This window comes from Apostichopus japonicus, chromosome 14 (assembly GCF_037975245.1).
Source record: "Apostichopus japonicus isolate 1M-3 chromosome 14, ASM3797524v1, whole genome shotgun sequence".
NCBI lineage: Eukaryota > Metazoa > Echinodermata > Holothuroidea > Aspidochirotida > Stichopodidae > Apostichopus > Apostichopus japonicus.
This window is the reverse complement of record NC_092574.1, coordinates 15724040-15752029: the sequence shown is the minus strand read 5'-3', so window position 1 is coordinate 15752029 and position 27990 is coordinate 15724040. Positions and strand designations below refer to the sequence as shown.

At 39.3% G+C, this 27990-nt stretch overlaps 1 protein-coding gene across 1 annotated transcript; it reads left to right on the top strand.

The window, feature by feature from the left end:
• The first annotated feature begins 1344 nt into the window (after window positions 1-1344).
• Window positions 1345-15318, top strand: LOC139979716 (lectin BRA-3-like). Its single transcript, XM_071990766.1, has 3 exons — window positions 1345-2599; window positions 10054-10311; window positions 11955-15318. Exons 1-3 carry the CDS (start codon window positions 2518-2520, stop codon window positions 12173-12175), a joined length of 561 nt encoding a protein of 186 aa, XP_071846867.1. The 5' UTR covers window positions 1345-2517; the 3' UTR covers window positions 12176-15318.
• The last annotated feature ends 12672 nt before the right edge of the window (window positions 15319-27990 follow it).

Genomic DNA, 27990 nt, shown 5'->3' with positions numbered 1-27990 from the left:
CGGACCATTTCCTGGCAATGTCAAGTTTGACATATATTGATGGATAACATTATTTATGAGAGAAACGTGGTGACTTTCTATTTGTGGTGCTTTGAGTGTCATAACTTGAGTATGGGCAAATTGTAGGTGGTCAGGGAGGGTTCATGGTAGACAAATAATGTAGTGTACTATAGCGTGTTTGTCACCTTTAACTGAATATCCGAGCACTTTGGTGTCTGTAAAGTTGGTCTTGGAATTACTATTTACAGGGTCTTCAGTCGGGTGGAAGTTAATGGGATCTGAAAGGCCAGATGTCGCCCATTTATGTAGTCAGACAGTAAGTCCAGACTCATCCGTTCTGAAACTTACAGACATGATGCAGGGACGCCCGAGCCAGAGGGGGTAGGGGTGGGGTACTGCGGAATTGAATTTGTTATCCCCTACCTCTCTACCTCTCTTAAGATTTGTCATGTCTAAATATTTGCGTTGACAAACAAAACCATCAAACGATAGGCTATATAGGCCTAATCATTGAAAATATGCACGTGACAAAAAACATACCTGTTTTAAATTAAATTCCAAATTTGAATTTCCGTACATAGGAAATGCTGCAGGTAACCATCGAGTGATAAATGTTTTGGTTCATATACCCCATAATCAATCAAACTGTTCACATTTCTCCTCACAATTTCCATCAAATTCGAAATTTGTCGAAAAACCGAAATAATTACACAGTTTATGTGGCCCTTCCTTTCCTACAGTTGCCTACTACCTATTTATTATTTCCTCAGCATATTTAATACCACACCCAAGGAGGGCGGGGGGGGGGGAGGCTAATTAGGGAAACTTCTTAATTTACCGAGAGAAAATGAATTCGTCGGATTCACAAAGAAAAAGGTGTTTCACCTTCCACCCCATTCCCAATTGCGCCCTAACCCAACCATTTGTCTATAAATCATACCTGATACAAACAAGGAAAGTATCATTTAAAACGTAACCAGTTTGAAGAGGAAGTATTATGAATGTTAGAGAACGGTCGCTTACAGGTCTATTTTACATTCACACATATTTACGATCCTCGTCGGATATCAAATCATGTTATACTTTCTAGGTTTATACGATATATCAGGGGATCCCCGCTAAGGTGTGTTCAGTTATGTTTTTTTACACCCTTCAAGATTGTTACGTCAAGTTCCCGAGCAGATCCAGTGTAAACGATAAGAATGAAGCTGGGTTTACTCTTCAGCTCACAAGACGCCAAGTCCAGTGATGCACTTCATGCCTCCTCTGTCTCTAAGAGGATGGGGCGTTCTAATGTTCCTTCATCCCTACGTGAGTTCTAAAAAAAAATGGGTGAGGATGTAGATGTGGGTTGGCCCATCTCTCTACGAGGAGGGGTTTATCGGGACTGTACAACTGGCGAGAATTAAATCAGCCCCAGTACTTTGTGCAGTTAAACCCAACTGCAAACATCTCAATGAAGAAACTGACGGTCTTGTGAATAAACTCCAATAAGGCTTCCAATAACTTCCGATGCTATCACAAACGTTAGGCTTATTTTGTAAACATTGATATTAATATTATTAATATCAGCATTCATAAACGAGGGTATCGTTTTTGCTTGCACCGTATGGTAAGTATATTTCAAGCACGAGCGGTTATCGCTTTTGATATCACAGAGGGAAAAGGGAAGGGGAGCTACAGAGAACAGGCTGAGGGATGCAGATATGGAGACGAAAGGGAAGGGGATGGGGTGAACTTCAACTTCACGACAAGCATTTAATGGTTTACTTTGGATCATTGCAATCTAATTATACGAAATAAGCTGATTGCCAGAAGAGGTTATGTAACTAGGACTTTTGGCACACACAAGTAAACGATCCCCATCGGTTCGTATCAGGCAACGAACGTATTTTTCAGCCATATGTTTTAACATTACATCTAGCCTGCTTAGATTTGCGAAGCTGAACTAAATTTTATTATCGAATGATTTTGTTTTCAGAACTATATAGGCCTACCTAAGATAATAAAATCTGTCCACCGCAGTAATATACCAACTGGCAATCCAGAATGGTTGTACATAGTCAGGCCTAATAGTTTCGTATTGTTTTACCTGACCTGTACTTTGCAACACTGCACTTTTCAACACTGTATGAATGTGGAACTCCGACCTAGAATGTTCTTTTGTCAATTTTTTTTCAGAATCTACCCGTAGGATTATTGCAGTCAGAGAAAGGTCGTTACTTGACCAGCACGTTTGGGAATCTGAGTTGCTTGCATCAGCAGTTTGATCTCTCGAACGCCAAATAATTTCCAACTTTCAAAGGTTATTATCTGCACCTGTTGATTGTCAAAGCGTGACACTCAGTAAGTGGTACCTCGGAAGTTAATAGTTGAAAATAATATTTGTGTCTTTCTTACACGACATCTATACAAGGTCAACATAACGCGTTCGCCAAAGCTATCGAGGGTGAAGCCTTGTTAATACACTAAGGAGTTCATTGATGTGTTCTTCCTCCAGACGATAGTTAGTGTAAAATGAAGTTCATCGGAATAATAACGTCGCTTGCTTTAACACTTATCACACAGGTGCGAGCAGGCTTTGTATTCCCTTTTTCAGGTAAATTGTGTATTTTTTTTCCTAAATTTTGGACAAATTTACTTGTTGCATGTATAGCACTTTAACAAAGTTGAACGATTGAACCTAGTTCGTCGCGTTGAGACGCCTCAAGTGGTTACATAGATTGCGTGTCCGTGTCATTAATGCACGCTATTTCCAGAAAGTGACCCTGTTCAAATGACCCTGTTCAATAGACATACTTTATAGGCCTACCTGAGATAGTTTTAAGTTCATTTTGGTTGTGACCCTATTCCGACACCTGTTACTATATGACGCCTTAATAAATTAGACTGTAAATGTAATGTAATGTAATTGATTTGAATGTATTGTCCACAATCGGAAATTCGGCTTACACAGATCGTAAACGAAAAAAAGCAATAGTATAAGTATCAATAGACTGCGATACACATACAGTAATACAAACATATAAACAGCAAGTCCTACAAATAAGAAACTTATATTCTCACTTGTGAATTAAATGGATAGAATTAGGCCCAAATGAGTATCTGTAGCGGGCCCTAAGTGTACGTGATGGGCATAAACGCAGTCCAGAGCGGTTGTAAATATAGTGCTCAAACAAGGGCTGTTATGGGTCTTGCATGATTTTTTTCACTTGATTGCAGACCCTCTAATGATACAAGCACTCTAACGAAGGTAAGTGAACACCGATAACCCGCTGAGCAACTTTCCTAGATTGCTCAAGCATCCTCACATCGATTCTTGTAACATTGGCAAAGTAACAAATTATGTTAAACATCAAAACACTTTGAATGATGGATTTATAGAACAAGGTTATGATTGTTTTAACCACTCTGAGGTTCTTCAGTTTTCTCAAGAAATACAGCCTCTGATTTGCTTTCTTATGTACAATTGTGTCATTACTAGACCAGTCAATTTTATTACTCAGCGTGGTTCCTAAGTACCTATATTTATCTACTTGCTCTACTTGTTCCCCATGAACATAGATGCAGGGAGCCTGAGTTACTGGCTTGCGACGGAAATCTCTAATCAACTCCTTAGTTTTGGTCACATTAAGTTATTAACAAATGATCATCGCACCACTGGACAAACCTTGCAATCGTGGTGGCGTATGAGTCAATGTCATCTGACAGGTAACCAGTAATGACAGTATCATCCGCATATTTGTTGACGCTTCAATCGCTGGTCATACTCTGACAGTCGCTGGTATAAATAGAAAAAAAAGCCAGGGGGAAAGGAAACACATCCCTGGGCTCACCTATAATCAATTCCCCTGAGTAGACATCGTCTACCTTTACCCTCTGAGGTCTTTTTCTAAGGAAATCAGAATCCATAGGGTAATTCGGTGAGATACACCGTATGCGATTAATTTAGCTGTAAGTGTGGGACAATTGTGTTGAATGCAAGGGCGTAGGAACCGGGGGGCTGGGGCGCCAGCCCCCCCCCAGTGAAAAATATGGGGGTGGAAGTATCATCCCCCCCGCTCAGCAAGTCAGAAAACCCCTTTTTCATTTCCAAATCAGAAAAAAATCTCATTTGGAGCACCAAATTGCATCTAAGGCCAGGTGAAAATGCAAAATTATTTACTAAAGGTAGTGGGTGTTGAAGTGTGCTATATTGCACCAAATTGCATCTGAGGCCACCCGGAAATGCAAAAAAAAATCCAAAGGGGAGGGGGACACCCCCTCCCCTTAGACCCCTCCCCCAGGCCGGCCATCAGTCTTCAGCCCCCCCACTCAAAAGTACCTTCCTACGCCACTGGTTGAATGCACTAGAAAAGTCTATAAAAGTAGATCTCGCATACTGTCTATCTTTATCTAAATGAGAGTAAACTTTGTGCAGATATGTCAACACCGCATCATCAACCCCCCCCCCCCCTCCCTGCCCTATAAGCAAACTGCATGGGTCAATGAACTGTTCTGTAATACTGAGAAGGCGATTCATTATAAGTCTTTCAAACATTTCATGACATTACAGGTAAGTGAGACGGGCCGAAAATCATTAGGCTCATTTGCATTCTTTTTCTTGGGGACGGATATTACTAATGACGTTTTCCACAGTCGTGGAATTGAGCCGCTGTCTAAAGAACATTGAAAGAGGTTTGTGAAAATCCCGGCCAGTTCAGTTTTGCAGAGTTTAAGGATCTTATTGCATAAACCATCAGGGCCTTGGGCTTTGTTGGTTTTCAATGATCCAAACACTACCCTAACTTCATGTTCAGTAAAGCAAATCTCATTGTTGCACCCACTTTCCATTAATTCACTAATCAACCCACTCATAGCTACATTGTTCTCCGTTGTAAAAAACTTTCGAATCTGCTATGAAATGTAAACTCTTCCACGAAAGTTTATGTGACCTATGACCCGGGGGTCACCGACTTCTGTTTGTATCCAGTCAGCAAGGGCGTAGGAACCGGGGGGCTGGGGGGCGAGCCCCCCAGTGAAAATGTGGAGGGGCGGAAGTATCATTCCGCCCCCCCCCCCCCCCGCTCCGCAAGTCAGAAAACCCCTTTTTCATTTCCAAATGAGAAAAAAATCTCATTTGGAGCACCAAATTGCATCTAAGGCCAGGTGAAAATTCAAAATTAAGTTTACAAAATGGAGTGAGTGTTGAAGTGTGCTATATTGCACCAAATTGCATCTGAGGCCACCTGGAAATGCAAAAAAAATCCAAAGGAGAGGGGAACCCCCTCCCCTTAGACCCCTCCCCCAGGCCGGCCATCAGTCTTCAGCCCCCCACTCAAAAGTACCTTCCTACGCCACTGCCAGTCAGCATTTGCATAATGAGTAGTTCGAGTATTAATTCTGAGCTTGAAGGAGACTCGAACCCTCGTCAAGTGTTTCAAGACTCCCTTCATTCCAATGATCACGAACAATCTATTTGCAGCAGTTGAGCTTAAACTTCCTGTCAAATTGGATTTGAGTCAACACGCGCTATCAGTATCGATAAACTGTCATGGCGTCCAAGTGGGTTAAGATAAGCCTACTCCCTGTTTGAGAGATCTTTCAAATGGGTAACATTATTTGAGAACAATTGTAAAGTCATCTTATGCATGATACTTCACAGAGATTAAATAATATGCATGGTCATTAAAGATGACTCCGAAATTCTAAATTTATCACTTATCGTTTGTTCTGCTGAGCAGCCCTTGTTATCTTTACGTCCGATCTAAGGACAATTTGACGGAGCCCAGAAACATTTCTTGTCGTATCATTTTGCGAGCCAGCTAGCTTCAATCAAACAGTCAATTACCCATGGTTGAAGTCTGAGAATGCCAGTGTGTCAGAATTGGACCACCAATGCCTTTCTAACTGCCCAAAATAATGGTCCACTAAAGCCTTTCTAACTGCCCAAATTAATGGCCTACTAAAGTTTTTCTAACTGCCCAATTATGGCCCACTTAGGTCTTTCTAACTGCCCAATTAAGCCAATATATCTTCCTTTTAATCCTCGTGTATCCTGATGGTTTGCCATTCTTTTAAGCTATTGCCGAATTTTTTTCGAGTGTTATTACTTTAACCAAATGAGTCAATAGGGTAGCCCAAATGTTACAGTTGAGAGGGGCGGGCAGAGGGATGCAAGGAGGGGCAAGGGGAAAAGGTGGAGGGGTATAAAGCCAAATGCAGTGTAGGGGGGGTCTGGAATGCTTCCTCGGAAACAAAATTAAAATTTTCCGATGGGAAATTGTACATTCTGAGGCAAATTTAGGCTATATATTACTTCTACAATTTGGTCGGTGTACGCGAGGTTGTGCTAATACATACTTTCATTTTTGTGGGATGGGAAGGTGGGGGGTGGGTTGACAAAAAGAGGGTGGGGACGTACACCCTCTAGATCCGCGTTGTAATTGTTGAACATGAATATACATTTGAAGAGTTTGGTCAACTTGATGTTCTAGTACGAATAATATACAGGTATCAATTGTGAGGATTTCAGCCGTTTTGGCATTCAATAGATCAATATTTTGCTGAGCTAAATTTCTTCTTTGTTGTAAAAATAAATTTTCAAGCAACCTGCCTGAGTTTCACATCTCACTTTACATACTAACGTTATCAAGTTATTATTGTATTTGGTAATAATTTACGAAAACCAACAGACCAATACGTAGCGTTCTTTAGATGGCATACGCAGTAAGTCATTACCGGTATCGTATACGTGTTCTCGTATCCTAGCATATTGTTGTGGTCCACAACAAGTAAGGTGTACTTTCCAACGGTCAAAGCGCCCTTAAACTTATTTCTCAAAATAGGCATACTATGCGTGTAGCATAGCTACTTGTTACTTTGTTTGTACTAAGTTTGGGAATGCAGCGGGCGGCTGACCGAGAGTGATGTTTTCCTTCTTTTGTTTTTGAAAATTTGGAGGTCAGGAAGGTCATCAAACTTGTAACGATTTGGAGGTCAGACCTGCCGATTCAAAACAACGGTGTATCTGCCGTGAGCTGCCCTTGAAGGGACAAAATCGGCAGAGGGTCAATTTTTGCTAATTCTTTAATTACTTCCTACATTCATACAGCCAAAATTGGCTAATTCTTTGACTATTCCCTATACGTTGGCCAAAATTGGCAAATTGTTTAACTGTTTCCTATATCGGCCAAACTTGGCCGATTGTTTAACTGTTTCCTATATCGGCCAAACTTGGCCAATTGTTTAAGTATTTCATTGTCTGACGGTAGTATCGAAATCGTGTAAAAAGTGGTGAAATTCTGCTTATAGAGACACTCTTTTGGTTCGAGGTTCACAGACTCGAATAGCTAGAGTCAATCCGATAGGCAGTATTTGCAAGTAGTACACTGAAAGTCAATAAGAGTTACCATCGTCTGATTAGGCATTTATACTGGCACTGACAGGCAGTGTAGGAGGCATTGCTTTTACAATTTACTGAACGTTATAATCTTATTTCATCACACAGTTTTTCTTTCATATAAGATTCGTTGAGAATAAATTTAGCAGCACCGCTCGACAACTCTTCCGACATTTTCTTTTCCTATCGCATTCTCCGGAACGCGACAATATGTTGGTTGTATAGTCTCTTAATCGTCATCATGATAATCTGTACTCCAACTCGGGCATTTCCGATGTATAGTACATATACTAGTGCAAACTTCAGTACTCGAACTTGGGTTTAGAGACTTGTTCTCGTGCTAGTACTCATAATAATATATGTTTAATGTGTACTAAATTAAGGACAAATATATGGCTTACCCCTAATGTGTTCCTTGAAGTCATCTTCTGCTCCTGGTGCAGTAGTAGTAGTAATAAATTTAGTAATATTATTTAATAAAAATGTCGCTGGTGGCAACTGTGACTGTAACTCCGCTGATATTTATGGCTATTATGAAACTTATCGCTATAAGGCGTACTGACCTGTTCGCGATCGCAATATACACGTGTGGTGGTATTGACCTTTATACTAATCCCTCTAAAATAAAATGTAGAATAAATGAATTTGAATGTCCACGCTATTTGATAATATAATTGTGAGGATAAACTAGCGATAATCCATACAAGACATATGGCGCTGAGGCAATTGCTGTATAGTGTAGTTTATACAAGCGTGTGCTTGGGATAAGGTTATAGTATCAAAGTAATACGATGATACGAGATGAACCTTAAAGCAGCATTTTGCGTCCTCGACTATGGTATTTCTCAACCTCACTGACTCCACTATGCCATAACGACATACATAACTAGCTTATCTATTTATATTTTACTTCAAATGGTGGCATAAAAGTCGAAAAAATTGCAACTTTCAACTGTGTTGTTCTCCAAGGTATTTTCCGTTGGGAACCCAATAAACCTCGCCCATAATATGAATATTTAAACACTACGAACGTCATTGACAGATACGTAATATAACACCACACTTGATTTGTGTACAGTCTATATGGAAGTTGTACCAGGGAGTTGTACCAACGCAAAGTCTTGAATCTATTTTGAGCAACGGCTCATAACTAAACCTGCATCTCTGATTGGTTGAATTCAAACTAGTGGGTTTGGGAACTGAATGCGATTTAATTTTGTATGTGGAATACTCGCTAATTAACGTTTTTGGCAGGGAAAAACTTGGCTAATATCTTAATTTGCTGTTTTGTGATTTGATGTATGTAAAAAACTCGATTGACATGTCAAAAAAGTAGAAAACGGCGACCAAACGCAAAATGCTCATGAATAAACATACTATTCACTGATTGGTGGAATTCAAACTAGTGGATTTGGAGATATGAAAACTTTGTCGAGGACACTTTTACTCGTTATCGATATAAATCGTTAATTACTCGCTAATTAACGCTCTTGGCAGGATGAAACTTGGATGGTATCTTAGTTTGCTGTTTTATGATTGATACATGTAAAAAAATCGATGCACATGTTAAAAAGGTGGAAAAAAGCGACCCAACGCAAAATGCTGCTTTAATTAAATCGTACTAGTTACAGTGAAAGTCGCAAAGATCATATAATCGTTCTCCAAAAAAGATAGCTTCGAAGGCATTTTTGATATCGTGTTCGTAAAAACTAAGGAAAAATCCCACTACGTAAAGATCAATATAATCAGGGAGTTGTTATGGAACTCCCTGATATAATATAACTAAGCCGTGACGATATGGCGTATAACGTTCAACTTACTAGCTGGTCGACTACTATCTCTGTGCAATGGGATAAAAACTAAATCCAGGGTCACTTTAGAACGCATTTCACGGACTAATCCAATAACACAATGGGGGTTGTAACAGATATTGAAAGTAACTACAAACTTATAATTCTACTAGTACCATAGGCGTAGGAGCCGGGGGGGCTGGGGGGCTGCAGCCCCCCCAACCAAAATTTTTGGTGAAAATTCGGGCAATATGCTGAGAATTTTTCGGGCACCTACTGAAAGAAGAAAAATTTGCAGTTGTGTTTTTCAATTTTTTGTGTGAAAATTCAGGCAATATGCTGAGAATTTTTCGGGCACCTACTGAAAGAAGAAAAATTTGCAGTTGTGTTTTTCAATTTTTTGTGTGAAAATTCGGGCAATATGCTGAGAATTTTTCGGGCACTTACTGAAAGAAGAGTAATTTGCAATGTGTTTTTCAATAGTTAAACTGATATTGTTATTATCATTATTATTGTAACGACTTCCCCAATAATTAAAACTAATATGGAAGGGTAATAACACGGAAAATATGACAAAAATTTTTCGCGCGCCCCGCGCGCGTTCAACATCTTGATGTGCGTATCATATAGTATTCATCGGTTAGTGGTATGTGATGTAATAACCGATGAATGCCTATATGATATGCATATTAACATGTTGAACGCGCGCGGAGCGCGCGAAAAATTTGGTTATATTTTTCGGGCAAGTCGTTACAGCCCCCCCCCAAATCAAATTAGGCTCCTACGCCTATGACTAGTACTCATGCTATTGTATCTGTAATCGAGTTGTAAGTAGCTAGTGTAACTTTGATGCAGTCTTTTAACATTCTTTTCGATTTCAAGGTTGTTTGACGAGCCAAGGATGGGAGGAATTCAATGGTCATTGTTACAAGTTAATGTACGACAGACTCACCGCTGAACCCGCAGACGTTGCAACCATGAGGGACACATGTGAAGACGTAGGTCCGATTAAGTTCGGAGATTCGGGTGCATTTATCGGTTTAGCATATTTAGCCGACATTCAATCTATGGAAGAAAATGACTTTGTTTCAGAAATGGTGGCCGGTGGCAGTCGCGCTTGGATTGGGGCTGAGAAAGATGGTAATTAGACTTTACATTCATAAATCTGCATGAAACCCTACTCAATTGAAGAAGAGTTAATAAATGTGTGCAGATCTAAGAATATAGCCTATCTAATTTATGTCTATATATGCAGTGGCGTAGGAAGGTACTTTTGACTGGGGGGACTGAAGGCTGATGGCCGGCCTGGGGAGGGGTCTAAGGGGAGGGGGTGTCCCCCTCCCCCTTTGGATTTTTTTCATTTCCAGGTGGCCTCAGATGCAATTTGGTGCAATATAGCACACTTCAACCCACCCACTCCATTTTGTATATAATTTTGCATTTTCTCCTGGCCTTAGATGCAATTTGGTGCTCCAAATGAGATTTTTTTTCTCATTTGGAAATGAAAAAGGGGTTTTCTGACTTGCGAAGTGGGGGGGGGGGCGGAATGATACTTCCGCCCCTCCATATTTTTCACTGGGTGGGCTGGCGCCCCCCCCCCAGCCCCCGGTTCCTACGCCCTTGTATATATGCATCAATATGAACATTTCATGACTTTACAAAATTCCTTACAGGGGAAGTCCCCAGACTCCTACATTCGATTCAGCTTCCGGTCCCTCCTTTCAAAAAAAAAAAAACACCTAGATCTGCCTGTGATCACTACTGCCCGTAATTTCCAGGAACACTGTCTCTTAAAGGCATTGAAGATTCGCCCCAAACCGCGTGCGGCAATCTGAAAAGTTAACTTTCTGTTGCTTGCAAGTGACGTTTTGTTCGTGTCGCTACAAAATGCAGAATATAATGTAACGTGATACCTTGTTCTCTTTAGCTGGACCTGAGATGTCCATCGCTGTATCGTTTATACACTGTGCTGTGGGTATGACGGCAGCTGTATGTACTGACTGTACACTAGTGTCTAATTACCGACGGTAGCAAGCTGTGTGTGTATTTTCTGGGATCGATGGTGGTGTCTAACACTTCTGTTACACCTCATTCGAAACTAGGTCAGATAACCGGATTAGACGTTTCTTTTTGCGCGAGTCTTCACACCCTTTAAATCGAAATGCTTCGACAGAATATTGATATATTTAGGCCAGTTACCTGCTTACGAGGAAACTTAATATTGGGGGGGGGGGGGGGGTGGGTTGGGCACAAACGTCGAAGGGCATTGCGACATCTGAATTGATTTGAGGGGCCAAGCAATGAAGCTAACAACGTCCCGATACAAAAGTGTGCTTCTGTGCTTTCTATTCCAAAAATTCTCGTATTTGAGAGTTTTACAACGATGTCCACTCGCCACAAGTCACCCGATACACACAGAGAAGACAGTTACTATACTGCAAATCTTAAAGTTTTGTAACCAAAGTAGAAACTGGATCGTGCTATACTTCGGTAGCATGTGCTATTAGGATTACAGTAAGAATTGAGGATACGTGTTACCCCAACACATCCAGTTTGATGCCTTTGTTGGGATTACACATATTCTCAGTTCTTACGTTTATCCTAATCATAGCACATTCTACCGATTTATCATATTTATCAGCACGATCCAGTTTTTACTAAAAAACTTTATGATTTACAGTAGTTACTGTAATCTCTATGTGAATCGGTTTCACCTGTCACTCGTAACTGTATTGTTTCTATACATCACGCATTATCATTTTGCTGACTTTCTTGCTTATTAGTTTCATCATTTTACTGGATCCGTGATAGTGAAAGCGACAAAGTTGAGGTTTCGTTCACCAACTGGAAGTTTAACGAGCCAAACGATAAGGATGGTAGCGAAGATTGCGTAGAAATCAACCGCGGTCCTCCAGGGAAGTGGAACGATCTTTTATGCTCGAGGAAGCTCCCAGGTGTATGTAAATACAACATTACAGCTTACACTGCCAGCAGAAAGGATTGATTTTACCAAAATATTACAACTGTTCGATTTTTGGAAATGGTGTACGTCTCTTTTTGACTTGAAACCAATATTAGACTTTTACTAAACACATCAATAAACTAATCACTACCGAGACTGATAAGAGAGACCGAAACTTTATTTGGGAAAAGTAATAAAATAATTGTGCGATGTTATCAGGGGCCGATACAGGATTTAAAAAAAGGAGGGCGTGTGACCGTTGAGTGCACTACATTACTCATAACCTCTTTACTTGATTTTCAATCTGTGGGAGATTAAGTCGCCGTTAGCATGGTGATTTGGCTAAAGAGATACCGCAATAGGATAATAAGATCACAGACGGGTGGGCTATAATTTCACGTGAATTAACGAATGTACACCTGCTATACTACGTGTTTGCGTCTGTTTCGTTGGAGGTGAACTTTGGCCAATTGTAATATAAAGGTTTTCGTCCTTGTTTGCCAAACTGTATACTGCAAATAAGGGAAAATACCTTTGTGGGACAGGAAGAAATAAAGTATGTATTTGGGTGTTAGGCGGGCGCTCTATGGTGGCGCTTTATATATAAGGCATTATTAATGTCTAATGTTGTTTGCATTCTTCTTACTGTTATAGCCAGAATCGGAACGGAGTGATCCGTATATATGACTATTGCATTCACCCATTACCTAGTTGCTTGCCATTTGGAAATTTTTACAGTTACATAACCAAACAAAGGAGCTTGATGGGAACTTATTTCATTGATTTCTGCTGTATAGGGTTCCATTCCATCGTATTAATTATACTGTAAAGTCACTCATCTTGAAAATTTTTGTCAAGTATTATGATGAGGACATTAAATCTGCACTTTATTCAGACGGAGAAGAGCTAGAGGAAATGTTAACATAAAACGAACATTTCATAGTCATATGTCGTTTCAAGTATGGCAAGTGAAACGCCTTGTCAAAATACTGTCAAATAGCCTACGTACAGTGCACAAGAGGAATCCTGTTACGAGAACTGAATGTCTGATTTTGACATTTTAATAGTCAAGCGTTTGTGATGAATTGTCAACTTGCAAAATCAAGAAAAATTTCGAATATCCGTATCATAATATTGGAGGATATTCGGAAAGTTTGCGAATAAAGTGGTTGAACTTTGCATGAGATGAGAAACCATTTTTGAAAATTCGAAATGTCGATATAGAAAGCGGTAATTTGAAAAACGAGTCGAAATGTCGAATTATAATACTCGAATTTCTAGAACAAACGTCGTTGGGGAATGTATACGCAAATTTGAAGAACAAAGTTCTATTTTGAAATAAACAATATTAGATAATAAGTTTCTGGCACGCAAAGCAATCAAGTAAAAGCTCAAGAGAAGTAAAAAAAGGCAACATTTTGACATCTGAAGCAGAAATTTCGGTTTCTTAAGGTCGAAAATTCGAGAATTTCAGAGACAAATTCCAAAATGTCCATGTCGCATCGGGTCATCGTAGCATCAACAAATTTAAAGTTCGTTTTGCATAGTTGCCAAACCTGTCAACATTTTTCTCCTAGCATTTACTGAAATCTTTGATTGCATATTCTGCCTTCATTAAATCAATTTTATGCAAATTTAAAAAGCAATGAACCTTGATTTACCAATATTAGTGTCAAATTAAATTGAATTTATGTCAGGTTCGTATTAGTCCAATATTTATTCATATATAATTCCAGACTCTTTTCTACTACGGCCACCCATGATCATAAACTATGCAGGCATATGTGTAAATAGGGAGTTGATGGTTGTAATTATATAAACACGTGGCTCACACGTGATGATATTGATATTGGTGACATAACTTCTATCTTCGCCACACTTCGATTGAAAAAAATAAATAATAATTATATCATTTTGATTGTGACAAATTTTTCTTTTTTTCTTCCGTTTATTCGAAATCTGTTTTCTTTTAAAGCATGAAATGGAACATAACGTAATTATTGAATATAAAAATATTATCACCAACAGTCACCATTGGAGTATGAAGAAGCACTGCCAAAGGCTTGAATGGACATACAACTTGCTACAAACGCTTAAACACGAAACAGCTAAGTCAACGCAAATAGAGACCGATTTAAATGTGAATAAAATTAACATTGCTCTTATTCTTCTTTGCTGAATTCTTTTTATTTTTTTTTTATTTTTTATAATTGTCATCTTTAATGAGGGTAGTCCTGCTAAGTGCAAAAGCACTGCTTTCCAGAGGAGCCCTCAATACAAAATACATATACAATATTATGCAGTAGAAAAACGGTAAACATCCAGTGGCGTAGGAAGGTACTTTTGAGAGGGGGGGGGGCTGAAGACTGATGGCCGGCCTGGGGGAGGGGTCTAGGGGGAGGGGATGCCCCCTCCTCTTTGGATTTTTTTTGCATTTTCACCAGCACAAAAAGGACGGCAAAAGATAGACAAACAAATATCAGACATCTGAACAAAATATATAAGTTTTCAAATTGCTTTTAAAAATATTAACATTTGGCAAGCATTTCAAATTTGGGGGAAGACTGTTCGACGACCTGCCTCCAGAAAAAAAATGACCTTTTACCATTCTCAGATCGAGGTAAATATACTTTTCAACGTTTATTACAAACCGAAAATAGTAATTGTTTTGGTAAATATAAGTTTTCATATGTAAACTTAAAAAGTTATCTGAATGGATATATCCATTCCCAAAAAGAATCAGCCAGTATAAGTTCTTCGACAAGGCAGATATAAACAATCTTAAAAATACCTTGTCATTCTCCCATGAAGTTGTTGAAAGAGTCAGAAGGGCTTGTCTATTAGTCCTTCGAACTGTATAAACATTGACGACGGTCAAACTGTCATTGAACTGGCTCAGTAAGCAAACCTCAGTTTGTTTGAAGTCAACACTGAACAACTTACTCCAGTAAAAGATACTGATAAATTAAGCAGTTTGGTGACTATACTTGTTTAGCTAAACTTATTTGATTACGACAAACAACAAACCGTAGATAACTAATAATTAATTAATAAGTGACCATGCAACGCTGTTTGCTGTATACCTGGCAGTAATCTAAATATGGGGGCAGGGCTCGCACTGACGCGAAGTAAGAAGATACATTGGAGTTGACAGTCTTCACTATACGTAATGGTAACACAGAGATGTGCTGACCCCCTCCCCCACCCCCCCCCACCCCCATTCTTTGCCACTTTTTTCGGCAGAACGACACAGACGTTGGAAAGTTCGAAATAAAAAATAGCAGTTATAGAAAAAGAATCACTTTTGAAACAAAACTTAATTTTAAACATTTTTAAACACCACAATGCCGTTCATCTATCTGACGAGGATACTCCATGAAGTTCCTTACTAGTGAATACAGCACACTGTTGACAACTGGAGGGTGATGATTGTGCGCAGAGTAATGTAGGGAGATTATATGTGCCAATATGGACAACAGTGATTCTGGAGAAAGCTTTTGACAACGTGGATCAAGAACATCTATACGCAAACTTCGTAAGTGGAATAACATCCAATGGGATCGGTGGACATTATAAGGTGGTAAAATAATTTCATACTTTTGAAGAAAAAAAAACATTTCCGATGTTGAGATCAGTTAAGAAGCATGATGATTTTATGTGACGTGTATTGAGGCTCGTACCACTGAGTCTTTGGTGGCAATATGCAATACAAGGCAGCTAATCGGAGAGCATTTAGTTATAAGAAGTAAATAATCGTATATTAAAGTTGACGACAGAAGTAAGTATATCGAGGAACCCCCTCTTGCGGTACTTTTCTTCTTCGATAAGATACTGAACACTTCAGGGGACATTTTCAGATATTAACTGATCATCGTTACACACTATCTCACGTTATGCAGATTCACGTACCAAAAGTTCACATCTTTTTTCTATTACCAACATTATTGGTTCATGTTGTTTTCCTGTACCAGCATACGAAGGAACCTCGCAGTGAAAATATTTTCCATACGATGAGGGAAAATGGTAACGTTCATAACCAAATCGTACCGGACAATGAAAGTAATACGTCTATCTCAGTTCTTCTAGTGTACAATTCAAGTCAAGCTTTTGGACAAATGTGTGTGAGCACTCTCCTGTAGTGTTAATAACAACTCCCTGGTTAATTTGAATAATTTCCGGACATGACACATACAGTTTGATGATCTCAGCCGGGTGTGTTCACATGAATTCGCAAGATTTCGAACTAGTTTAATACAACAATGACTATCAACACCTTTAATCAAATGTTGAGGGGGTAAACTGGAATTTATATTTGGAGATGAAACCGTTTTTCCTATGACAAAATATGCAACGTTCACAAAACAAAACATGTCCATTGATAAATCGTTCAAAAGCAAATGAAATTTGGCCAACGAATGACTTAAACGTCGGCTTGTTTGTATCTTTTCGGCATTCCAGAACAATATTAATTTTCCGTTTTGCAATTCCCTGGAAATCTAGACTATTTTATTTGCAGGACTGACTTCTGTAGGTTCATCATCAAAAGGTTGCTTTTTCTGCTGAGATCTATTTTCATGGCCTTTCAAAGATTCCGGTATATTTTGATGAGATCTATAGTCTTCTTTTCTCATAAATGGCAATTCTGCATATTTTGTTAGTTTGGTGTTCTCATCATTTCTCTCATACATGACGATGTAGGCATTTTGAGAGCTTTCGTTACCAGCGAAGTTGCAAAATATCCATGCTTAAGAAAACACAACGTTCTGTCTTCGTAATGAAATGAAATATCGCCACATTAGTCGCATGTCAGTTGTTTAGAGCATTGCATTGCCACAGAAACTCTTGTCAAACTTAGTGGTATTAGAAGTACTTGATAAAACTCACTGGGATCGTTTTCATTTCCAAACGTGAATTTGCACTCTGCGCATACCGCTCTTGGCGTTCCACGGAACATAGAAGTGATCAATACTGCAGGTGATCGATTTCGTAATAGCATGCTGCTTGGTTTGATACAGCCTACAGGTGCCGCTGTTTTATTGGTACTTCGCGAAACAATGTGGGCATGATCTGCTATTGCATCTTTGACAAGCGATAGACGAGCAAAGCATGGTAGCGTTCAATCAAAATTATTAAGAGGGTATAAAGCTATGGTTTACCCGACTTTCCTGCTCAAACGGATGTGATTGACTACTGGTGCGTTGCTTTCTGCCTCTTTCTGCAGAAGGTACAGGACAGTGTGTGGGAGGTTTTTTGAATACACCTTCCTGGGGGTGTTTATGCTTTTTCTTCCATGATTCTTTAATTGTTTTTGTCTCTCGTTTCCCTATCTGTAAACGTGGAGATAACTTGGTCCCTGTAACGTCGTTGTAAGCCGATCATTGTGGTAAATCGTTATGATTTCGTTAAGTCGACCTATTTAGCGGTCACTCAGTTGGATTAACTTTAGGACTTTCATTCGACTCTCAGCTTGACCGGTTGTTCTTGGGATAGTTTTCGGCGGTGTATACCTTTAAACTGCCGTACGTTTTCTCCGTTATTAAATTTATCTGTGTGTCTACTAATATTGCCGAGAAGAAGACCAGACCACAGCACCACTGAAGGTAGTAATACATTTCTGACCTCAGAATGGAATGAGAGTCCGTAGTATCAGTTAGGCCTTCCACCCTCGGAATTGATGCACGTTGATTTGGCCTTTGTAATAATTTTATCACTGAAAACAAAAAAATGGAGAGGTATTTTTTGGTAAGAAACTCGTTGCTGCTGCCCCTCACTCGCGTTAGATATGCTTGCTAGACAGCCAGCTAACCAAAAATGAGGCAAAAACAGGTGCAGCGTTCTGTAATTCCCCACTTGTATTTATGTGGTAAAGCTGTGAAACAAGATAAATGATTCATAATAATACTACAGCTTTACGAGATTAATTACTAAACTAAATATGATAATGATTGTACTCAGAACAGTGACGTGCAAACAATGTCGGTTATGATGAATATAGCATAACTATGACTGAGTATCATAGAGACGAGAATTAAGTAGGTTACCTCTAATAGCCCTACTGCAAATATGTACCTTCAGATCAGTGGCGTAGCTACGGGGGGGGGGGGCGTGGGGGCGCCAGCCCCCATGAAAGATTGTCCCCCCCAGTCGCCCCCACTGGGATTTTGGGTGTCGAAAAAACAATTACATGTGCGAAAAAAATATATCATTGGTCTGAATGGTCTCGAATCTCCATGATGACCACTTATGAACGACCCTTCGACCGCGGACCGGCAGTAGGCTATAGTTGCTGAAAACCTGACGTGACATAGCGCATAGGCCGAGAAGTCTACAGTAGTCGCACTGTACTGAAAACGCATGTTAACGACCGTCGAATAATATAATTCTTGCTCTACAAGACTACAACACACATAATGTTTACTACTGAATCTGTGTGTTCGACTGTTCGGGCAAACTTTGCCTTTGTCACTCTTTTTTAACATATCCATAATCCCTAACATACAAATATATACTAATACAAACAGCCAAATCAGTATCTTGTAACCAGTGCGCATTAACTGATCAAACAAGCTAGTGAGCAATACTATACCCTTATAGAAAGGTGGTTTCCAGGTACTTGAATGCCAAAGAAGATGTTAAATGGTAAAACATTCTGACATCATACACATGTTTCTCACATCATTGCTCGCGTCATTGCCTCGATACCCTGTTACATTTTCAATCTGGTTTTCACTTCTGGGACGTACCCTGATGCTCTTAAAACCACTAAAAACCAAATTTTCAAGAAAGGAGACAACACTATCGCTGAGAACTACCGGCCAACATTGGCGGAGCGTCCAAACAATCAGGGGCGGATGCCCCCCCCCCCCCTGACGGACTCAAATGGACTGCTGGCGCCCTTTTCAGCTTTTAAGCACTTTTTACCTCGCGATTATTGACTTTTTTATTGCACTCTCATCTACTTATTGACATTTGTCACATTTTGTTGGTGTAGTTTATTGACAAAATGCTCTAACGTACGGCGGTATTTAATTTATCGGTACTTAATTCTGTTGTACGAAACTCTTTCCAAGAACTGTACGGGGTTTTCGATCTATTTTTTCGAAAACATGAGCACTCACAAAGATACCACAGGGATTTTGATGAAGCGCATGTACTTTCAACACCCATATAAACTTCCACTTGTCACAAATGTCGATGACACATACTTATTCTTCGTTTACCTCCAATTAGCAAGGCCCGGAAAGAGTCATTTCCGGCGATCTAGGGAATATCTTTACTCAAAAAAAATTCTGTACGCTCCGCGCCAACCTGTGGTGGCGCTCCGCTTAGATAGTGTCGAAAGCGCTCCTACAGGCCATTCTCGCCCCCTGACCAATACCCCTAGCTCCGCCACTGCCGGCCAATCAGTCTATCACCCTAATAATATTTTAGACGCAATCTAGTTCGGTCATTTCAGTATGTTACTTGGATGAAAGCCCAGTCAATCTTTCTTTATTTTCCACACGCAATTTGCAGATTTGTCGAAAAATGTCAATGCCGGTGTCAAACTCACAAAAGATATGTCATGATATTTCAAAGTAACTCTATTTAACTAAACTCTTTGATGACCATATCAAAACATGGGATCTCAAAATAAAGGATGTTGAGAAAACTTTAGAGCAGCTAAGAAGGCCTGGGAAGTGTCATTTCCAACGATCTAGGAGGCCTTTTTAGCTAAAAATTCCCGGTATACGCTGCGCGCCAACTCATGGTGGCGCTCTGCTAAGATAGTAACAAGAAAATGGTCAAGCCCCCCCAGAAAATGTTCAAGCCCCCCAGCGCCCCCCCCCCCACTGAAAAAATCCTGGCTACGCCACTGCTTCAGATTAACTAACTGATTACCACATCGATCTATCCGATACTACCCAATAACTGGAAGATAGAAACTACAAAGGCTAAATAAGTAAATTAGTTAGAACAAGAAGTATACTAATAGATCTGATACCTAACAAAGACTTGATACGCATGCATGTGATTATAACGGTGAGCAAACACATAGTATGTGACTGTGCTCTCATGGTACATACGGAGTTGCCGATAAATAAGGTGACTAAATACGCCTAATATGGTCAACGTTAATTCTAAACAATTGATGACACCTCAGTAACAGGTCGTTTCATACATTCTATTGAATAAACAAAACATCGAGTACTTACGAACTAATAATTTGCCAGGACAAAAGCTGTAAACCCAAAAGAGAGGCTGGTAGGCGAATAAAACAGTGTTGCCACCAATACACAAAAACTGGATACTGCAGTGTACAACCTGCTAAAACAAACTGTCTTAAACAACTGAACTAATGTGAAAATAGTAGGAATAGCTGAGGGAGAAAATCTCATATCCGACCTTAGGCAGCATTTTACGAGCACAGACAGAAAGGAATGTCGCACAGTGGCCGGACTAATGTGACCCCCGAGACCTTATAGCCAGACCCGCTTTCCATCTAAGGATGAAGGACACTTAATAACTGTAAATATATGCAGGCGCAATAACTGCATGTATATATACTGGTGCAATATATACTAGTGCATGTATATATATATACAATATATATATACAGGTGCAATAACTGTAAATACATTAAAGGGCATGACAGGGATGATGTTTTCATCTTCAATGAACTTGGAGAGATAACTGGCTATCATTTTATCTAGGCTGGGAGGCGGCTGATCGGTCTGAATCTGCCTGGGTACGTGTTTGTGATCCTTGCCCGGTTTCGGAATTGCGATAGTGGCATAGGCGTAGAAGCCTCATTTGATTTGGGGGGGGGGGCTGTAACGACTTGCCCGAAAAATATAATCAACAATTTTTCGCGCGCTCCGCGCGCGTTCCACATGTTAATGTGCATATCATATACCGGTACGCATTCATCGGTTATAACATAACATGCCAATAACATAAAATCATTTTCCGTCTTATTACCCTTCCATATTTGTTATAATTATTGGGGAAGTCTTTACAACAATAATGATAATATTAATAATAATATAAGTTTAACCATTGAAAAACACATTGCAAATTCTTCTTCTTTCAGTAGGTGCCAGTGCCGGCGGAGCTAGGGGTATTGTTCAGGGGGGAGAGAATGGTCTGTAGGGGTGCTTTCGACACCATCTAAGCGGAGCGCCACCAAAGGTTGGCGCGGAGCGTACAGAAATTTTTGAGTAAAGATACTCCCTAGATCGCCGGAAATGACCCTTTCCAGGCCTTGCTAATTTGCAGATAAACAAAGAATAAATAAGTGTCATCGCCATTTGTCAGAAAATTGCACCAACAAAATGTGACAAATGTCAATAGGTATTTGAGAGCGCAATAAAAAAGTCAATAATCGCGAATAAGTAAAAAGTGGTAAAAAGCTGAAAAGGGCGCCAGCAGTCCACTTGAGTCCGTCAGGGGTGCATCCGCCCCCTCTGACTGTCTGGACGCTCCGCCACTGGGAGGTGCCCGAAAAATTCTCAGCATATTGCCCAAATTTTCACCAAAAAAGATTGAAAAACACACTGCAAATTATTATTCTTTCAGTAGGTGCCCGAAAAAATTCTCAGCATATTGCCCGAATTTTCACCAAAAAAATGAAAAACACATTGCAAATTATTATTCTTTCAGTAGATGCCCGAAAAATTCTCAGCATATTGCCAAATTTTCGCTAAAAAAAAATGAAAAACACACTGCAAATTATTATTCTTCCAGTAGGTGCCCGAAAAATTCTCAGCATATTGCCCGAATTTTCACCAAAAAAAATTGGTTGGGGGGCTGCAGCCCCCCAGCCCCCCCCCCCCCGCCTCCTACGCCTATGGATAGTGGTGGCTGATTTCCAGATCTTTGGAATGGGCCCGATCTTGAATGAGGCTGTGTATAGCACACTGAGTGCGTCGAAGAGTATTGGTGGGGCTGTTCTGAGGTGTAGATACTGGATACCATCTCTGCCTGGTGATGTATTGGATGCATGTTTCAATATTCTGTCGATGTTTTCTGGTGTGATTTCCAAGATGTATTCTTCATGTCCATGATCTACCTCAACAACAACAACATTCTATTGACTGTTTTCTAGAAGTCCTTAGCATCGTTGTTGTTGGACAGTTGTTTACTTCTGTTGTTGTATTGATTGATCTTCCTTGAGTTTCGACTTTCCCTATCTTCTTTGTCGAAAGTGAAAGTGAAAGGAGGATAGGTAGTGTTTCTTAGAGGTACATTTTACATTACTTTCTGTACTGCAGTTATAAATATGCATCCTGCAAAGATTTCGAACAAAAAAACCTCAGCTATAGCAATTTCCACCAGAAATTTATTTAAAGGGTGTGAAGACTCGCGCACAAAGAAACGTCTCATGTCGGTAATCTGACCTAGTTTCTTATGAGGTATAACAGAAGTGTTAGACACTACCATCGATCGCAGAAAATACACATACAGCTTGCTACCGTCGGTAATTAGACACTAGCGTACAGTCAATACATACAGCTACGGTCAATACCCACAACACAGTGTACATAGCAGCGATGGACATCTCAGGTCTAGAAAAATGATAACAAGGCATCACGTTTCATTACTGTCTGCATTTTGTAGCGACAACGAAACGTTAACTTTTTCAGTGCACGGCACGCGGTTTGGGGCGAGTCTTCAATGCCTTTAACCCCTTTAACATGGCAATCTGACCAAATTTAGTAAGCAGCAGAAAGTGATTTTTCTTGGACTCAATTTACATCAATTCATAGGAATCTTTTGTACAAGAACCGCTATATCAATGGGAAGGGTAACAATTTTTGATTCATATCTGATAAGTTTCACTAATTTTGGGTTAATTATGTATACAAATATGCCAATTAGGTCCCCTAATAGCTTATTTAGAATATATACTACGTACCAATAGTAATAAAACGTTTTGTTTTTGGTAAATGTTATGGTAAAATAGTATTATCTAAAGTATTTCCTATCATTTGAGGCTAGCATTGTGGAAATTAGTTGAGAAATGACCGAGATATAAGCAAAGTCATAACAACATGCATGCCAATCAGAACCCCAAATAGCCTATTTTGGAATACGTACTACCAATAGTAATAAACTTGTTTTTCTTGGGGGGGGGGGTGTATTTTATGTTAAAATAGTATTATCTACAATATTTCCTATAGATTGGGAAGGGACTAATACTGAATCCTTCATGGTTTTCTATACTTATCCTACAACTGGTGAACATAACCAAAGACGACATGTTCTATTCACTGAAAAACTGTTTATATTTGAATTTGTCTTAAGGTGACATCCCAGTCTTCAGAATAATTCAAATATAAACCGTTTTTTCCCTGCCGATTAAAGAAAATAGGTCAGGAAGGGAAAGGCAGGGGAAATAACTTTTTTTCCATAAAGAAACGCTGAGTGCCTCAGCTTTATATCATTATTGTCGAAGAGGTTATCGAAGTAGTTATACCGTATAAGCGTGCACGGCGATTGCAATAACATCCGATGCGTTGGTGTTTGCAAACAACTATATATGTATGATTGTTAAACAGCTTAAATTTGAGGGGGGGGGGGGGGAGGAGACAATCAATGTAGAAAGTGTGATAGTAGGCTATGTATGAATATTGCAAGAGATGATTTGGTTGCTGACCATTCTAGATACATATATATGCGTTTCTAAATGCGTATTCGGAATGTGAGATATAAAGAGGGTGCTATTTACTTTTAACTAGTTTGGGAAGGGACTAAAATTGAATAATTCATGTTGTCCTATACTTATCCTACAACATGTGAACATGACAAAAGACGACATGCTCTATCCACTGAACAAAGTGATTGATAACCTACTTGTCATCACCACACTGACCTATTAGTCCAGTAAGCACGTACTAACCCATTCTATAGTTCAATTGAGTTAACATGCACAAACAATCATTTTCTTAAGGATGTCGGTAGGCCGATCCTCGATGAAAAAGGATGATTCCATCAATTACTTTGAAAAGAATTTCGCATAAAGTCACGAATGCGACAATTATAAGGCCTAATCCTCACAAGTTAAACCACCCTCCTTTGCCTTCGTTGAATACGCTAACAATGGACAGCACGAAAATAACAATACAACATGTTTCTAGACATATGGAAGCTAACAAGAATATCTTACCTATGTAACACAGCATTGTTACGAAATGCCGATATATGATGTACAGAAGTGCACGTTTATAGCTGGTTGCTGAAGAGCTGACTCTTAATGTTAATTCAGACAGTTACTGATACAAGATCTTCATATCTGAGCATATTGCTTTTTTTCTCTCTTCGGTTTTGAACTTCTTGAACCCATTTGTCACACTTCGTGTCATCAGCGATGTATTTGGCGTGCAAAACTGGAAATGTGTCCCATTGGGCCAAGTAACGTTACCGCATTGAGTCATGAAAATGTTCAGGATTACGAGATGTGATCAATCACGTCAAAAACTGGCAGGTTTCAAAATAAACGCCCTCAGTATGTAAGACAAGGTCACCGACTAAAAGTCTAAACATCTAAAAATCTCTGTAACAAACCCTATTTAATAAAGTATACTTTTTTTCATTTCCCGTTTCGTAATCATGATAATTTTACTTTTATTTTTCTCTTCTTGCTTCAAAATTTCACTTCAGTTCAATTTTTAATCAAAATTCCATAAGGTAGGCTATGTAATGTAGAATGAAGCTCCATCCAAATTGTATTTAACTTTAAGCATGTGCTTTAATTCTTTCTTGCATTGTCTTAGTAAATACTTATTACCTGTTCCCGAATTTATTCACCCCTCATCCACACCATAGTCGTGCAAGCCCCCCTTTGTCTTAATTCCATGAAATAATCATGCCTGACCACAGATGACAACCTGTTGCATCTCATGTGTATCCTCCAAGGTCCTTCTAGGAGACAATGGGTCACAAAAAGGTTATTTCTATAACTAAATATAATTAATTATTAACCTTTCATTAGTGACATGACTTTGTGCACGCTGTACTGGAATTTAACACAATCAAAAATAGATTTAACTTTGTCAATCGAAAATTTGGCGAAGATTAGAAGTTATGTCACCGATATTAAATATTAATAGAGTGATAGAAGGGACATTGCTCTATATCGTGATGTGTTTCGCACTCCCTAACTATTTCTATAATTAAATATAACCAGAATGCAAAATGCATTGAGGTTTCTATGACTTCAATGCATTAGACTTCTGCTTGTTAGTATAACCAGAACTAGCTGTTACAATACCACTATATGGCATGATAAACACAGGTCAGTCTACTGTACGTGGCTATACACACCTCCACCAAAAACAATAGGGGTGTTGTACTCAATGATATGAATCCACACACTACGTATTAGAGGTATCAACGATTTCCATCGTTAGATATCATGTTAAAGGTTCTTCAGAGTTTGACCTCTGGTCAGGGACCTATAGGAGATTTGACCTCACAAGCAATAGAATTCTTGTACTCAATATGGCAATCCATGCACTATGTATGCAAAGTATCCATGATTTCTCTCATGAGAAATTGTTTTGAATGTTTTCAGGCCTTGACAAATATTTTTTTAAATACTGGCTATTTGGCGACCGTGGCTAAAAAATCTACTCGCTAAATTTCACTCGCCAGTAGGGCCTATGATTGTTGTTCAAGTCTCCAAAGTACAGATATGCAAAATCGATACTTGCTATGAACAAAGGTTAGGCACTGAGTTAGGAAGACTACATGGTGCTACGTAATTGCGCATTAGAAAGTCATGTTTCTTTGCAGTATGAAATTTAAACTTGAAACAATGAAAATCTGAGGTTGTGAGAGCATCTATCACTTAGGGCCCGCTACATATACTCATTTGTGCCTAATTCTATCACAAGTGAGAAGATAAGTTTCTTATGTTTGTATTGCTGTATGTGTATCGCAGTCTATTGATACTTATACTATTGGGTTTTTTTTTCGTTTACGACATGTCTAAGCCGAATTTCCTACTGTGGACAATAAATTCCAATTCCAATTCAATTCAAATTCAAGTGAGGGCGCTAGTGAGCGCCGTGACAGGCTCAGAATAAGTTGGCTACGCAGCTAGCCTCTGAAACTGCAAATGTCCATTGACTATTTGAAACTAAGTTTCAACGTCCAGTCATGTAGGTATCGTTCACTTGGCGAGTAAAGTCAATATTGTCGCGCGCACGCGCACTACAATAATGAGTAGGCGGGTTACAGAATATAATCTATATATTACGAGCAACAACCGGTTTTCTCGTAGAATTTCCTGCAAAATGTTCTGTTGGACGTACAATTGAACAGCACATCATTACAGAAAAGACCTGGGATACCGTTACAAATTTATGGCGCTATTACGAAATATTTCTGTCGGAAAATATCAGAGTGAGTGAAATCGTCATGGCAATAGAGATGAAGACGTACTTGTTTGGACTAGTTTATAATGTACATACCGGTACCATGTATTCAGAGTGGAAAATAACATTATGAAGATTTGATGGAAGTTTTGAAGAGTATAGAGTGAAACCATCATGAATATTTAAAACTTTTAGAGCTTTTCAGTTCAAGTACATACGAAGAATACTGAAAATACCTTGGACAGAACTAGTTTGCAATGACATAATTATGCAGCAAACAGGCATAAACAGAATAAGTGTAGAGATAAAGAGACGCAGATGGAATTGCATTGGTCATATTATGATCGAAGGAGACAGGAAATCATGCAAGAGTAGCAATGGAATGGGCACCAGAAGGAAAGAGGAAGGTTGGCAGACCCAAGACGACTTGAAGAAGGAAAGCAACTAAAGAGAGAGAAAAGAATGGCTGGAGAAGCTGGTCCGATGTGAGAAGAGCTGCAGAAGATCGACAGGGGTGGAAAGAGAGCATCTTGACCTTATGTAACAGACGTTACGGAGAAGATTAATATTAAGATTAAGAGCTTGTCACAATTTGAGCCTCAGGTTAACAAGGATATAAAGGCTTAGAAAAACATGCATGCATGATGAACATATAGCAGATCACATAGCCTACTGTGATTCATTTCATGGAGAAAACGTAAGTCACTTGCGAAAAACCATACATAGATCAATGTGTAATATTTCAGATTCTTTCCAACAACTACTTTGCACGTTGCATGTGTCAAGGTTTGTTGTCTACATAACTTGTATAATTATCGGTTGTTTGCTTTACAGTTCGTATTGTCTTCTGAAAGTTCCCAATTTTGCAATGTACATTAAACCGTAACACAGCAACGACTAGCTTAAATACGTCATGCAGATAATGAGGATGGGCATATTAAAATCTGGAAGGCAAAGTTATAAAAAAGAAGAATGATTAAGAAAACAGACACAGTGCACCATATGCACTATAATTACCAACTGGAACTACTGTAAAATGATTACCGTTGTGTTTCTTTCAACTAACCGTACTGTGCCAGGGTCCGTGTTATTCCACCATCGGTACTTTCCGCCATAGATATTGTGCACTTTGTGCCATGTTACCGCCAAATTGTACACATGTGCATTTAGTTCCCGTCTCACATGTTTGATTTTGAATTTCTTAATGCTAAGAAATCTAAAGAAATCATTTTTGAGAACATTAACATGAAACATCCAGGTCTCATTCAGACCAGGGATCAGAAAACTTATGTTCATGAAGGCTCCGTTGTAGAGTTGATATTGACGCCAAGTTAACCTTTACTAACGATATATCTAAAATGTTGTCTAAGGTGTATTATATTGTATCAACGTTGGCATACATTACTCCTTATTTTCATCACCCACTTCACTCCGAGTTGATCACTCTGTGCAATAAACCAACAAGTACAATCTACGAAATCCTACTATCTTGCCAAC

Excerpts from the sequence above, each read along its gene's own strand:
- LOC139979716 (XM_071990766.1), top strand. The coding sequence starts at position 2,518 with ATGAAGTTCATCGGAATAATAACGTCGCTTGCTTTAACACTTATCACA. Across the intron at positions 2,600-10,053 it reads CTTTGTATTCCCTTTTTCAG|GTTGTTTGACGAGCCAAGGA; the intron begins GTAAATTGTGTA and ends TTCGATTTCAAG. Across the intron at positions 10,312-11,954 it reads GATTGGGGCTGAGAAAGATG|TTTCATCATTTTACTGGATC; the intron begins GTAATTAGACTT and ends CTTGCTTATTAG.